The 16,344-nt window shown below is 41.5% G+C and overlaps 1 protein-coding gene across 2 annotated transcripts in view; it reads left to right on the top strand.

Annotated features, from left to right (window-relative positions):
* Window positions 1-16,344, top strand: part of CWC27 (CWC27 spliceosome associated cyclophilin) — a 261,740-nt gene that overhangs the window by 139,788 nt on the left and 105,608 nt on the right. For both annotated transcript variants that reach the window (XM_088444062.1, XM_088444061.1), the window contains one exon: window positions 11,890-11,999. In XM_088444062.1, coding sequence (XP_088300188.1) covers window positions 11,890-11,999 — 110 coding nt within the window. The remainder of the gene's footprint in view (window positions 1-11,889; window positions 12,000-16,344) is intronic.

The raw sequence follows: 16,344 nt of genomic DNA, 5'->3' as shown, positions 1-16,344 counted from the left end.
TATTTGTTTGTGAATTGTGTGCACAGTAGCCGCACGTGCATTAACAAAGTAGTGCCAAGCGTGCGCCTGTGTCATAAGTAAAGGGCCGGCCCCTTAAAAAGTGTGAGGCACATATAGAAACCGTTGTAATTCCTACACCGTTCACCTGATTTGGATGTAATTACCCTCAAATGAAATCTGAAAGTCTGCAGTTAAAGCACATCTTGTTTATTTCATTTCAAAGCCATTGTGGTGGTGAATAGAGGCCAAAATATGAAAATGCTGTCAATGTCCCAATATTTATGCACCTGACTGTGTGTGTGTATGTATATATATATATACTGTTGTTAATGCTCATTCAGATAGTAAGTGAAAGACAATATAACAAAGTCCCGCAAATACGCCAGTTAGCCACACGTGTAAAAGCTGGTTATGAAACAATGTTTTTAATGAAATACGCACTAAAAACTAGCAGAAGGGCAGTGGGTAAAAACGCTTATCTGTACATCCCAATCTAGACCATCCAAATTTGATATTTACATTAGGACTGTAAGTGATATTGGTGCTGTTTCAATCATGAGAATCCATTCATAAAGATCAAGTGGTGCAACAACAGCAAAGCAAATAGGGAGGACAGACAGACAGACAGTTATCGCGTTTTACATAAACAAATCAGGGTTGTCACGTGATGATATACAAACCTTCCTGTGCTGGCTGTATTAAAGAGGCTTCTGTCAACATTGTTTGACATTTTATACACTTGTGGCATCCCAGCTTCTAAGCAACATACAGATATGTCTTCACTAGTCTTTGCTGCAGTCTTGCCCAACAGTCCCTCTCTGTGCGCCTGGTCCCGTGAGACTCTAACTTTTTGAGTCTGTCACAATACAATGCCACTAGGAGGCACAAGGATTCTGTTCTGATTAATTTGATATGCAACACTTGTATATGTGTGCACGACCCGGCAATAACCTGGGTTATTGCGACTGAAAAAGGGGTATTAGTAGCAAGCATGCATGTTAATTATAACCAGCATCACAAGCAAATGTTAAGAGTCAAGTTGTAATATCCTCCAAACGCAGTTTGTTAGTTGTAACCTGAGGTTTCACGATAGGTTGTGTCCCTTGCAGCAGATGTTAAACGTTAATCAGTCCTCCAGGATTAATATTGTAACTTATAGATGTTACTACAAGTGTTCCGTGTCTCAATACCTCTGTTGACTTTCTAAATCATGTGTACACATCAGATGACACCACCAACTACTTGGACAGCCTCAGGCATATATAAAATGCTTTTGGAGGAGCTATATATAACTTACAGAATGCTTCTCAGAAAAATAAGACCAAGACTGGAGTCATGCGACAGTCCAAATCCCATGGACCAAAGTATATCAAGCAATGATGGTTGTTTTCTGGCTGCTTCTGGTGGAGACTCAACAAGTCACAAATATGCCCAAATAATTCCCTCTTCTTGTTGCTGATGTAAGAGAGCTCGAGGTACCCCATTCCCCACCCCCCCTCAAATATTCCTATCCCCAACTGTTAGAAATCCCTATTAAAACATTCAATAATGATGCTAGCACCCTGATCCCATATCATTGGCAGTCTAGCCTCAATTATGTCTTCTCTAGATATTGTCGAGGTGCAAGTAATGCAGTAATAATCGGCAAGGTCAGAGGACACTGTATGTATGCGCGTCTGCACTTAGAGGTGTGTCTGAATGTGAAATGGGTGTTTGGTGGGTGCTGGATGTCTGTGGGCAGATGAATTTGTGCATGACAAGCAATCTTTCCCCTGTATAGTTATGCTTTAGTATATATAGCTAATTCACCCCTTGTTGTAAAATATGAGGTTACTTTAAGTGACCTGAATCACCTCTTTCATATCCTTATATTGTCTACATATGTTTGTACTAATACTCAAGGTTCTTTTACCTTCAATATTTCTGTGTATTATTAATATTACCAGTTATTTATATAGCACACACATATTCCACAGCGCTTTACAGAGAATATTTGGCCATTCACATCAGTCCCTGCCCCAGTGGAGCATACAATCTATATTCCCTATCACATGCTCACACGCATACACACTAGAGTTAATTTCTGTTGGGAGCCATTTAACCTACCAGTATATTTTTGGAGTGTGGGAGGAAACCGGAGAACCCGGAGGAAACCCACGCAAGTACAGAGAGAATATACAAACTCCGCGCAGGTAGGGCTATAGTGGGAATCGAACCCACGACCTCAGTGCTGTGAGGCAGTAATGCTAACCATTACACTGTCTGTGCTGTGTATTAATTAAACAAACTGTTTATAAAACATTGATACCAGGAAATGAAAGCAACGTGATCTATATGATATAATGTAATACTGTGGAATATTGGGTAGGCCTCTGCATAAATTCTATGCACGTTGAGACCTATAGAAAAAAATTTAATCATTCAATTTCCAGTAAAATGTGGTCATTTTCCCACAATTTTATTACATTCTACAATTTAACAGCCGTTCCAGTAAGTGTGAAATAGTGTTTCAGAAGTCACTGCCTGAACCACGTACACCAGGTGTTGGACTTGTCTTCATATCTCTTTATCCTTTTTTTATTATTCTTTTTCCAAAGAATCCTGTAATTGCACAAAGTATGTCATTGTTAGTTGTATCGGATTGTGAGCAGTAAACAACTTTAAGCTCATTCATTTGATGGTGTTATTGTGAGATAATATGTACTTACTGCAGCTTCTATTGTCAGATTTGATGGGGACTAATTTTGTATTCTGTATAACAAAGCGTTGCTGAAACTGTTGTTGCACCGCACCCAAGGCAAGCATTTTATCCTGCAGCCAAGTCAGTATGCAGTATATCGCTAAAGGAGCTAAAAATATATGGGGCTGATCTGGTTCAGTCTCTTTATGTTAATGTTACACTTTGAAATACAGTAGTTGAAACTTTTTTGAGTGGATAGCTGAACATTTGCACTACTGTAGACCACTACTTCCTCCTCCTACTTTAATCAGCAGCTCCGAATACCAATGAGACCACACACTGAGGGTGAATGGATAGCAAGGGGTAAATTTACTAAGATTTGTGTTGGTCCCGATTTGCATTCTCAGGTGATAATATAACTTTTTTGCAAATCGGGAATTTACTATCATTAAAGTCGGGTGATTTGTTCATTTTTTCAGGTTGAAATCGTATGGTTTAATGCCGCAAATTCGTCTGTTTTGAACAATAGAAATGATATCACCATCGGCTCAATTCGGAAGTACTTTTCACTTATTTCTGCCTAAATCTGGACTTTACCATTATTCGTTTTGCTCAATTCAGCCGTTTAACACTCAAATTGGGGACTCAATAGAAGTTTTAAATGCACCACCTCCAGAGCTGCAAGTTGCATTCCAATTTACACAAATCAGTGTGATTTGTGTATGTTTTAGAATGGCTAGTGTGTTGTAAGGGTTAATTTGAAAGAAAAAATTGACGTGAGGTCCCCCCCATAAACAGAACCAGCCTCGGACTTTTCATAGGCAGTCCTGGTTGTCTAAGTACAGGGAAAAAAATGCGTAGGGCTCCACTGTGCTTAGCACAACCAACACTGGGCTCTGATCCGGTCCTGATTCTGGCATTACAGGGGAAAAAAATGCGTAGGTTCCCTTTGTAATTCCTAGATCCAGCACTGGACCCCTTCTAGCGGGGGGCTGATGCCACAGCCAGGGGAACCCTTTCACCGGGCCTCCAAGCCGCAGCAGCAGTCCTGACCGCTAGTCAGCCCAGGCCAGGGATATACCTGGGGAGTTGGGGACCCCCCCAATAATAAGGGGTCCCCCTCCAGGGCACCCCTGTCCTAGGCTTATAGCCCGAGGCTATCCACACCACCCATGGATGGCGGGTTGATAGTGTAGGCGTTGTGTAAAAAAATAGAAGTATCAACATTGTCTTTACAGTCGAACTGCAGGTTCCAGCAAGCCTCCCCCGCATGCTGGTACTTGGAGAACCACAAGTACCAGCATGAGGGGCATTAAGGGCCCGCTGGTACCTGTAGTTCACCTGTAAAGAAATGTCTAAAAAACACACACACACACACACACACACCATGAAAGTACAGTTTTATTACATACATACACACACACACATACTCACTTACATTACCAGGAGTGGTCCCCTTGTCCAAAAGTAGGCATCCAAGGTCTTCTTAAAACAGAAAACTAAAATCCCGATCTACGTAACAGATACCAACCAGGATGGTTGTTATCTCCTGAATAAAACGCTCAGACGTTGCTTCTGCCTTTGTTGAGCCGTATCTGAGTGTCATTGGCTGAGAGAGGTCAGCCCCCACCTCTCCCAGCCAATGAACGGCTCCTCCATTGAAGTCAATGGAGAGCTGCAGGGTTACTAAATTTTATTCTGCGGTTCCCACCATTGATTTCAATGGAGGAGACGTTCATCGGCTGAGAGAGGTGGGGGCTGACCTCTCTCAGCCAATGAACACTCAGATATGGCTCTACAAAGGCAGAAGCCGTGTCTGAGCGTTTCAATCGGGAGATATCAACCATCCTGGTTGGTATCTGTTGCTTGGATCGGGATTTTTGTTTTAAGAAGACCTTGGATGCCTACTTTGGACAAGGGGACCACTCCTGGTAATGTAGGGGTGTGTGTGTGTAAGTAATAAAACTGTACTTTCACGGTGCGTGTGTTTTGTGGGGTTTTTGTAGACATTTCTTTAGCCCTTAATGCCCCACATGCTGGTACTTGTGGTTCTCTAAGTACCAGCATGTGGGGGAGGCTTGCTGGAACCTGCAGTTCGACTGTAAAGACAATGTTGATACTTCTATTTTTGTACACAACACCTACACTATGAACCTGCCACCCACCGCCCAGGGGTGGCGGTGATAGTCCCAGGCAATCAAACTAGGCCAGGGGTGCCCAGTGAAAGGGCTCCCCTGGCTGTGGCATCAGGCCCCCACTAGAAAGGGTCCGTTGCTGGTTTTGGGAATTACAGGAGGACCCTACGCATTTTTCCCCCCTGTAATTCCAGAACCAGGACTGGTTCCCAGAGCCCAGTGCTGGTTGTACTAAGTACAGCGGAACCCTACACATTTTTTTCCCTGTACTTAGACAACCAGGACTGGCTAGGAAAAGTCTGGGGGGACTCCACGTAATTTTTATTTTCCTTTTAAAAAATGTAACCCTAAAAATATAAAAAAAAAAGCAGTCTGCACATATTTCACTGATACTGTATGTGTAGGCTGCTTGTTCGAGAGAGAAATTCCGCCGGTGAAATCGGGTCTTCAAAACGGACAGGTTCGATCAAATACACCATCAAACAAAACGATCCTGTCAAAACTGGGAGCTTGGTAAATATCCGATTTTTTTAAGTGAAAAAAACGGCTGTTTTTGATCGATCCTGAGTTGAAAAACGGGACAAAATCGAATCTTAGTAAATTTACCCCCAAGTATCTGAAGTCACAATCGTCCTATCAGAAAGAACAGGGAACCAATGAAACTTAAGCTGCATACACACGTAAAGATTTTCTGTCCAACCATCCAACTAGTTGATTGGTTGGAATGAAAATCTGGTAACGTATGGGAGTAACTGATGATCAGCAATGTGCTCCTAAATGCCAGAAAACAGATGATAAACGCTCGATCAGACAAGTTTGTTAAATGTTTGATCTAAACAATTTGTTCAAACAACAGTTTTTGTCCATTTTCCGGCGTTTGGGAGCAAATTGCTGATTGTCATTTGCCTTCATACCTTACCAGATTTTCATTCCAACCAATCAACTAGTTGGATGGTTGGACAGAAAATCTTTACGTGTGTATGCAGCCTTAGAGGTTATTCTTAACAGGATAATAGGCACATTGTCTTTTAATGGTTCTTTTCTGTCTCCCTGTGGTTTTCAGTATTTCCCTTTTTTATTTTTGAAATAAATTATCTTATTCTATTAAATCCCTCAGTCTAATGCACTGCTAATAAAGGTTTTGCTTCGCTTCTCTTGTAGTTTTATGTGCTTAGCTGTTCCATAGCATTAACACCTTCCTGATTCTGTTACTTACCAATCCCATATACCTAGTGGTTCCCAAACTTTCTCGAATCACGGCACCCCAGAGTCTCAGTATTAAATGTAAAGCACCCCTAAGCCAGAAGTTTCTTATTGAGATAATCAGCAAAAAAAATTATTTAAGTAAAGTGTGCTAATCTGTCATCCTTAAACTGCATACACATGGTACATACATCTGTACCACCAACGGTCATCCTGCCACATCTGTCCATAAATCATTTAATTTGGGACTGGTCCACCAACATGGGGCACCCCTGCAAGTGCCTTGTGGAACCCCAGTTTGGGAACCACTGCCTTATACTGATTCAAGCATCTATAAGGAGCTCTGTATTTGAGGTTTATGTGATTATTACTAGTGGGGTGACACCTCATAATATGTAACCAATGTGGTTTTACAGTAAGGCACTGGAGGTAATGAGAAAGAGAGAGCAAAAGCATTGAGTAAAAATCTGTATTTACAAAGATTGTAGAAGAGTATAAAATCGGCAAAAAAAAGGAAAATCTAGTTAGTAAGAATTAAAATTGCACTGCTGCTTACTTTAGTAATGTGCTCCTTGGGGGTGTTGCAGTCATTTTTCTTTTTATTACCATGGCTATGGAAATCAATACCATTCGCAGCTTCAAAAGGACAGCAGGGAAGTAGTGATTGGGAGGCCCAATCACAAGCCACAAATGAAATGAATCTTCCTGCTCTCACATCCCCACTCCCTTCCGGCTTTCGAATTGGGAGGCACGGAGGCTGAACTTGTTGGACCCATGCCTCTTTTTTTGAAGCTTACTTCACAATAATTAGTGTTTTGTTGTGTGTTGATAATGACCATCTTACACAATCGTGACACTGTGGTGGTGTGAAACATTGCAGTGGTATTGTAACAGTTTAGCCTAAATGTAGCTGATTTTAGTTGAGTCTCAGCTCAGCCTGAAGAATGTATATAAACAGACTACAATAACTTGGAAAAAATGTGCTGACTAGGAGATGGTAACAACGCTGTATTGTTTCAATGTGGGATGCCTCAATTGTACTGGGAAATGAGCCCAGACTCAGCAGCTTACCTGTGCTGTGTGACCAAGCAAAATCTTCGGCACGGAAATGACAGCAATAATATTGTTTTATTGACATGGTAGTTGGCAAGCGTTTAACAGAGATAAATTAAACACTGTGGAGCATAAGCATATTAGCACAATTTGTTGAATATGTATTGGCATGCTCCTTACAGGGGTGATGGTGTAATATGTTTTCTTTTTTTGAGTGCTTGATATTAAAATGCCTTTAAAGGAACCGTACAATGTGCTCTTAGATCATCCTTGGCAAACAAATGTTTTATACCAAAATGAAAATGTTGTGAAAGTAATTTTTTTCTGCTCTCTTTGGAAAGAGGAAGCTTACAGTAGTTTCCTTCGAGAAAACCCTAAGTGGTCGCACTCTGGAAAATTAGGAGCATCTAAACCAGGGATAGCCAACAGGGGGCGCTGTGAGACTTCACCCTGAGCCCTCAGGTCCTTCCTTCCTTCATGATGTGTCAATCCATTTCACACCTTCATGTCCCTGTCCAGCCTCTGCCACTGCCCAGCTTTCATTAAATCAATGAGCAGGCTGGGGGTGTTTTGGGAAATTTGGGAGGTTTGAGAGGCATTTTGGGTAAATGGGTTGTTAAAGGCTATATGTGCGTATTTTGCATAAATGGTCTATGCGGTGTTATTGGCTGAGTGGCATGTGGGGTCTGTTGTGTGGGCAAATGGTGTCTCTTTGATTTTAAATATATTGTTTTGTTTGCCTTTATTTATGGTATTAAATGGCAAGAGGGCTGCAGGCGTGTTATCTGGTCCACATCACTTGTCTAGATAAACTTCATAACTAACATGTCAATGGTCCATGTAAATGTTAAATGGTCAGACAATGCTTCATTATTTGGGCAGTGCAGTGGTGACGTATTTAGCGCTACTGCCTCACAGTACGGAGGTCATGAGTTAATTTTCCGACCAGGGTTCTATATGTGAGGAGTTTGTATGTTCTCTCCATTTTACGTGGGTTTCCTCCTGGTGGTCTAGGTTTCCTTCCACACTTCAAAAATTATAATGTTATGGTAATTTGTTGATATGTATATTAACTACTTAACTGACCATGTTTTTTTTTTTTTCATAAATCCAGTTTTCGGTTTAAAATGTACGCACCACTTATGCCCTGTGACCTAGCCATTTTGTCAGACGAGCCAATGCATTTACAGATGTGTCCTTGCTCATCTAGCTTCAATACTCCATGCAGCTCGCTATGTCTGGCGTGGGTGAGCCCGTCAGGTACAACACTGTTAGCTTCAAGCGATTATTTTATTTTTTTTTTTTTTTCGAAAATGCGATGCAACTAGGAAGCACCAAAAGACTGTGCTGATTAATGTGATATGTGACGCTTTTATATCTCTGTGAGACTGAGACTATAAATGGAACTTGACGTGGAAAATAGCTGTGGCCGCTGCATCGTAGCACTTCGCATGCTGAATGCGAGACACAGAGATATAAAAGTGTCCCCTATCAAATTAATCAGCACAGTCTCCTGGTGCATCCTAGTTGCATTGCGACGTAGGCACATTTTCAGCTAGCAAAGTCTCACGGGACCAGGCTCCCCAAGATGGCCTGTTTGACGTGACTGCAGCAAAGACGAGTGATGACAGATGGTTAAATCAAATTGAGGTACTAATTAAATCACCTGTGCTCAAGCTTGGATATTCTTCAAATGTGGACTGTAATGGGTAGTTTGGGAACCTCTCAGCTAGGCCTTAATCGTAATCTAATAAATAACAAAATTCAGCCCTCAGAAGGTAGCCATTTTGTTGGTTTTAGGCTACAGTTATGTCACTGGTTCCAAGGAATTTGAGAGTCTGCATTCCGCTATTATTGTGTCAGCCAACAAAATGGCTGCCTTCACAGTGTGTAAGAAAAAGTCAAACTAAAGAAGAAAGCAAAGAGATTATTATTCTCATAAAATACGAAATTAATCTTTTTTTACTTTTTTCTTTTGAACAATTTTTTTTTTTACATTTAACAGTGGATGAAGGATTGTAGATTATTTCTTTAAAATGTTTCTGTGATATATCAAGAAGTGCTGAGAGGTTTTTTTTTTTTTTATTCGTTAAATTAAACCACTGTTTTGTGCCCTGCGACAGCTGCTGGATGTTTTCATTTTAGTTTTTACAGCAGTCGTTAAACAAGTCTTTGTTTCTACTGTTTTGCTTCTCTGAAATGGTAATAACAGTAGCACATTACAATATTTAGATATTTCAGTTCCATGGCTTTTCTTGGTTTAGGAGTTCTTAGAAATCGGATAGGATACTAAACTCTTTCTTGGAAGTTCACCTAGTGTATATCCTGATAAATGTTTAGTTTTTCGTTATTTAGACCCAAAGAGCCATGTTCTCACTGAGAAATAAAAACAGCGGCAATATCAAAGCTTTGGGCACTTCAGAGACGGTCAACGTTTAAGCCTCGTAAAAAGAAATGGATCAAATTCGATTCAATGTAAAACTGATTTTGAATGTTAGGGAAATTTGCCTTTATTTTGGTTTCATTCAGAGCAGACATAAAACAACTAATTTTCCATAATAGTAGTGTGCATCATTAAGCTTTTGTCCAGGCAAAGGTTTAAAAAAAAAATTTTACTTCCTGCGGAAAATGGAATGTAAAATCGTGGTACTCACCAATGGCTGCCTCATCTTTATGCATGCCCACACAAACTATAATTTGCTGTCCCATCCTTCTATACACAGCTTTGCTGTCCCATCCTTCTGTACACAGCTTGGGGAATAGTGTGCCTTGCTTCCACGCAGAGGGGTGCGGGTAGAGCACCTGGCAAAAGTACTCCATAGTAAGTTTTGAACTTTTGCATGCAGAATTTTTTAAATATTTCTACCTCTTCCTTTAGGAATGCACTGAATCCAGGATTCAATCTGAAATCCAAATTCTGATTTTCCTGACACTTTACTGCTTAGTTGCCGGGTATGCACTAGAACGATATCGGGGCGATTTGCCATATTGGAATGACAAATCGTCTACATCATCTAATGTGCATGTACAAGTGCGCCCTCTCGCTCATCGTATACGACATCCTCTGGTTGGCCATGTTGCATGGCCAATCAGAAGATGTTATGTACGATGTGGTGCACATCGTGTAGTGTGTACAGACGACCAGGGGCGCCCAAAGGGGCGGGGGGACGTGTACCGGGCCCGGTCTTGCTGGAGGGGCCCGGCGGGGGTCCGGTGCCGCTCCCCCTTCCCCTTTCTCTTACATAAAAGCAGTTCAGCACACTGCTGTGTGCTTGGCTGCACTGGGAGACTGCTCACGGCTGCTAAGCAGCAGCCACAGCAGTCTCCAATGCCTGTGGGGAGAGCCACACTGATTGCGCCCCCCACTGGCTATGCGCCGGGCTGAGGGGCTCACAGCGCCCCCCGAAGCGGCACTGCAAAAATGTTTATTTGTTTCTTTTTTCCCTAAGGGGGCGTGGCCATGCCTCCCACAATTAGGTCATGCCCCCTTCTTCCCCCGGGCGCAGCTCTCGGCGCCCTTGCAGACGACCAGGTGATATGTTGTTTCGATTTGGCCTCTGAAGACGTCACCACTTGCCACTCCCAGTCATTTATCTTAAGAATGGTCATTCTAGTGCAGGGATGGGCAATAAGCGTCCCCCAAACTGTTGTAGAACTATACATTCCAGCATGCCCTGACACAGTTTTGCCATTTGGCCAAGCTAAAACTCTTGCACGGAATACTTGGATGTGTAGTTTGTCAGCTGCTGAAGGGCTGTTTATTGCCCACCCCTATTCTAGTGTGTACAGGAGCAAAAATAATTTGTATATGATCAAACAACACGTTAAATCATTCTGTCACTTAAAAGATCAATATCGTTCTGGACTCAATGGAAATTGGGTCAACCATCGTGCCAATTGCCCATTGTTCTCCCGATTTTATTTTAAATGCAAATGAATATTCAGATTCAGTTCTCTGCTCAACGCTATGTTATATTCCTTTGCGTTATGTGCACCCCAGTTCTCCTGCTCCATGACTAATAAATGGCGAATACCAGCGCTCAGGAACTCCTAACTCCCTTCTGATATGGAATGTTTCCCGCATCTTTTTCATATGATTGTTTATCCATTGAACTGCAGATAAAAGTCTGGCAGTCTAAAGAAGTTTGCTATTAAGAAGTTTGTTGTGCAGAGGAGAAGGCTGGTTTCTCTTGAAGATGACTCAAGAATTTAGGGAGGATCTTCAAAGTTGCTTATTTCTTTTTGTTCAATTTTCCTTTTTTTAATGATAGGTTCATGGCTAATATGATACCATTAAAATGACAACCCTATTTATTTAAGCTCTTTTATGCATTCCACATGGATTGGATTGAATCCTCCTTGCAAAAAGGAGTACTGTTTTGAAGGTTGACATCAATCCGCTATCACACTCTCTCAAATCGCGGATTCGTGTATATTTTAGATGTACTCAATGGTAGGAGACTTAGCTTAGCTTCTACCTGGAGATGCTCCCGATTGAGGCAGCTCTTATCATTTGAGGAATGGTAAATGGCTATCTGGCATGCTGGATAACACTCTTGGTTTCATGATAAAGTACTTTTCGTGAGATGACAATTTGAAATAATTAAATAGTTATAGATGAAAGGGATAGTTACATGCCCCTCACCCCATTAACCAGTCTTTGTTTAGAATACACTATATATCTATTTATCTATCTATCATCAAACCATGCATTGTTATTAAGTATGGAAGTATTAGGCATTTTGCATCCACAAAGTTAGCTGTACTATTTATATCTCAATATGTTTTTGTAGACCTTCTTCATTCTCTTTCTCACAGTGAAGAGCTACGAAAAGAAGTACGGCAGCTACAACGAGAACTAAAGGCAGCCAAAAGGAAAAAAGAAGATGATGCAAAGGAATATGAAAAGGCAAAGGAGGCGAAAGAGGGTAATATAACAATATATGTGTGTGTGTGTGTGTGTGTGTGTGTGTGTGTGTGTATATATATATATATATATATATGTATGTATTTTTTTTTTTTTAGATAAGGTTGTTACCTTTTAAATATATTGGAATGATTAAAATGAAATGTATCCGAGGAAAGAGAACCAGACCAGATTGGTAAATATGTATTATTGGTGTTATTGCAGAAATTTGAAAATTGTTTAGGCATAGCCTCAAACTAGGCAATATAATCTCAGACGTATTTGGAGAAGAGCAGGGTGTCTTAATTGCAGACATGTTTGGAGATGAGTAGGCTGGCATAATTGCAGACTTTACTGACTAGTAGGCTGGCATAATCACAGACCTGTTTGGAAGCGACTAGGCCAGTGTAATTGTGCACTTGTTTAGAGTCTGTGCAGGTGTAATAGCAGACCCTGTTTGGAGAGGACTGTGCAGGTGTAATAGCAGACCTGTTTGGAGAGGACTGTGCAGGTGTAATAGCAGACCTGTTTGGAGAGGACTGTGCAGGTGTAATAGCAGACCCTGTTTGGAGAGGACTGTGCAGGTGTAATAGCAGACCTGTTTGGAGACTGTGCAGGTGTAATAGCCGACCCTGTTTGGAGAGGACTGTGCAGGTGTAATAGCAGACCTGTTTGGAGACTGTGCAGGTGTAATAGCCGACCCTGTTTGGAGACTGTGCAGGTGTAATAGCATACCTATTTGGAGACTGTGCAGGTGTAATAGCACACCCTGTTTGGAGACTGTGCAGGTGTAATAGCACACCCTGTTTGGAGACTGTGCAGGTGTAATAGCAGACCCTGTTTGGAGACTGTGCAGGTGTAATAGCAGACCCTGTTTGGAGACTGTGCAGGTGTAATAGCAGACCCTGTTTGGAAACTGTGCAGGTGTAATAGCAGACCCTGTTTGAAAACGACTAAGGTGGCATAACGGAAGACACGGTTGGAGACCAGGCCAGTACAGTGCAGTTGTAAAAGCAGTTATTTCTGGGATATCTAAATGGCACCACTTAAAGTTAAAGCTTTACCCAGCTGGTATTTACAGCAGTGGCATGGGCAAGTGCTGAAATAGAATTCCAGCTACAAGCTGTTTTGCAATTGTTATCATCCAAGTAATCGTCCCATTCAGTATCAGGATAGAATGTAGTCGGCGGGCAGAATATCGGCGCCGGAATCCCGACAGCAGTCCGAATCCCGACCACTGTCGGAAGCCCAGCTCCAGAATCAAGACCGCTGACATCCCAACAGTGAGAGTTAGGGGTTAGTGTTAGGTTGCTGGGGCGGAGGATTAAGGTCCCCATACACGGTGCGATTCAAAGTTGGTAAGATGTGCTGTACGATTGCCCTTGAAATTGTTCCCTTGAAATTCTTCAAGAAGTGGTGAAATGGTGTACGATTGATCCTTACGATCATAGGATAAGATGCATAGAAGTGTATCACATTGCACTCAAAAGATCGTAGATCTCTCTGCAAAACCATCTGATCTGCGATCCAACTAGAGGATGGCGGGAACACACATCGGGGTCGCAGAACACACAAAAAACACCTAATTTCATACGATTGGTCTGTACAACACGTCAAAACTGTCCATATCGGGTGAAAAATCGTAACGTGTATGGGCACCTTTAGGCTGCTGGAGGGGAGAGTTAGGTTTAGGTAAGTATCCCCTAACCCTCCCTTCCCGCAGCCTAACCCGATCGCAATTCTGACTGCCGGCATCCCATCCGCTCGGGATCCCATTCCCAACCCAACAGGAGAACTATTGAGACACCCTCATAGTGAGATGTATTATGTATCAGAAACGACTTCTCTAAATTAATAAGCCTGAAACAGGACAATTCAATGTTATGATGATTGCTTACTAGGTAGATGGTGTTGCCATAAATGATTGCTTCTACAGTACAGTTGCTAACTTGCACATTGGGCTTCGTTAAATAATTTCCCTGAGTAATAGGCTGGTGTAATTACAGACCTTCATTTAAATTGTATTTATTTATTTTCACAAGTTAAATGTAACATAGATCTGGTGTGCTCCAAAGTGATATTTTTCACATGAGTGCATTGCTTGGATTGGTATTGCCACATGTTAACAATTGTTTATTATCAGTTACTCTTTTAAAACCAGGTTCAATTTAAAATGTTGTACAAGTGGCTGCATTGCCAAAAGCATGGAGAATGAAGGGTTGGGAAAGTCAGGGGGTGGCATTGCTGCTTACAGGTTGGGTTAGTCAGACATTGAACTGTGCTCAGTGAAAGTGAGTGAGCCAATGAGATTGCTTATAGAGTGACTTTTGTCATTTCTTACAGCTGTGCACAATGTAATTTCTCACCAGTTGAGAATGGATTGCTGGTACAGTATTAGACACAGGTTTTAAGAGTGTGACAGGTTTTTGTGCTCCTATTGGATGAGAGTGTGTTTGTGGGGACAGGGGGAGACAGCGTCATTAAGCACAGATTAGATAGGGCACAGATTGCTTAAAAAGGCCAGTGTAACAAGGTTTGAGAGCAAGCTTTTGCCATTGTTTGCAGGTTTAGGAGACTGATGTGTAGTTGCATACACTTTGGGAGAGCCTAATGGTGAGATCACATGTAGGGTGCAAAATATGCATGAGCTATATATGGAAGCCGTTGTTTTCACGCAGCTGAAACCAGTAAAGCTACGCACAAGGACACAGCCACTGGCTCTAGGACGCCCAGATAAATGGCACTGGGCACTGCAAGTGAGCTCGCAGAAGGAGATCAGCACATGTGCAGTATAGATCCTGCCAATGCGCAGATCTTCTAGCTTCGGAGTTGTACACAAACTATCGGGTTTATGTACAACTCTGAATCCGGCCCATCTATACCCAAATGTTTATGGTCAATCCGTTATAGTTTTGTGTAATTTAAACATTTACTTCTGTGGTGAGGTTCTATGCAGATAATGTTTATGTACCGTGGACCACTGATTAGGTGACTGCTAAACCTTTCTACAGGTTTGCAGCAAAATGTGGGTTCTGCTTTGCATATTGAGCAATGGACGAGCTGTTTTATGCCTTAATTGTAACCGTTCCCCTTAGCTACCATTTCTTACTTATGATTCTGCCAATGGACATTGCAAGCGGGTAGCGTTTACTGTAGATAATATGTAAATCCTTCCCCTTCTTTATAACAGTCGGCTATATATTCAAGCCCTCAGTCAGCAGCTACGAGGAGATTATGGTTTTTAAGAGTAGGTCCAACATCTTGTGAGGTTAGAAGGGTCAGAGTATTTATTGAAAGCTGGCCACATATTAGACGTTATATTGGACGATTTGGCATTTTCCGATGGATCGGAACTCAAATTGTCCACATCGTCAAGTGTGTACGCACTATTGCGCCCTGCCGCGTGTTGTTCGTCGCATCTCCAGATCGGCTTGCAGTGCACACAAATCTGAACATTCGAAGAACGACACCATACTTCTGAATGCGGTGGGGGAACGACATATCAGGTAGTCATACACCAGATGGTGCAGTGTGCACAGACCACCCGATATGTCGTCCAGTCGCATTTGCTGTCGCTAAGTACACATATCGTCTAGTGTGTACTCTGCTTAAGTCTGTACTTACCTTCACACCAGTATAGGGCCTAATGATTTAACTTAGGTTTGAGGCCGAGCATTCACTATTGACTTTATTGTTTTTAATTTGCCAAACTCATTACACAATATGTAACTATTTGATAAAATGTTCTTAAATTTCTATACAGGTATTATCTTTTTGCTTGTTTTTTTTTTTTTTTGCTTATTCGTTATAGTTTCTGACAGATATATTTTAACATAACACATAGTTATATTTTTTTACTGCCTGGTGATTTTATGAATCGTCGTTGAACAAAAAAACAGTCACAAAGAAGATACATTGGAGAATTCTACATCAACTCCTGGTTTATAAATTCATGTGTAACTTATAATAATTGTAAAATTACTGGAACTTCATGCTAAGTACATTCCTAAAAACCTTTGTGCCAGCTGTAGTCTAGTTTTTATAGTCACTGGTTTATATTAATAATATATATGCGCATATATTACCATTGAAGCAAACTTCTTTAATGGAACAGCCTGTAATGCGCGTTCATGATACACTGGCGCTATCTTCAACTTTGCATAATGTTCTGTCATACAGTAGAATTCCTGCTATAGTCACATGGTATCGCATGGGGGCATCTATGCAACTTCTACACAGCCTAGGAACAAAAGCAGCATTTAATCGGTAGATAATGTGGATAAAACCATTGTGTATGTACAGTAGTTTAGGGAACTGTTTCAGGCTGACCAGGCTTCATACACCTAGGCTTTTTCTGCCAAATGGCA

The sequence above is a fragment of the Taudactylus pleione genome, unplaced genomic scaffold (assembly GCF_031769625.1).
Source record: "Taudactylus pleione unplaced genomic scaffold, aTauple2 ptg000345l, whole genome shotgun sequence".
NCBI lineage: Eukaryota > Metazoa > Chordata > Amphibia > Anura > Myobatrachidae > Taudactylus > Taudactylus pleione.
The sequence above is the reverse complement of the archived record's forward strand: the minus strand, read 5'-3'. Positions and strand labels throughout refer to the sequence as shown.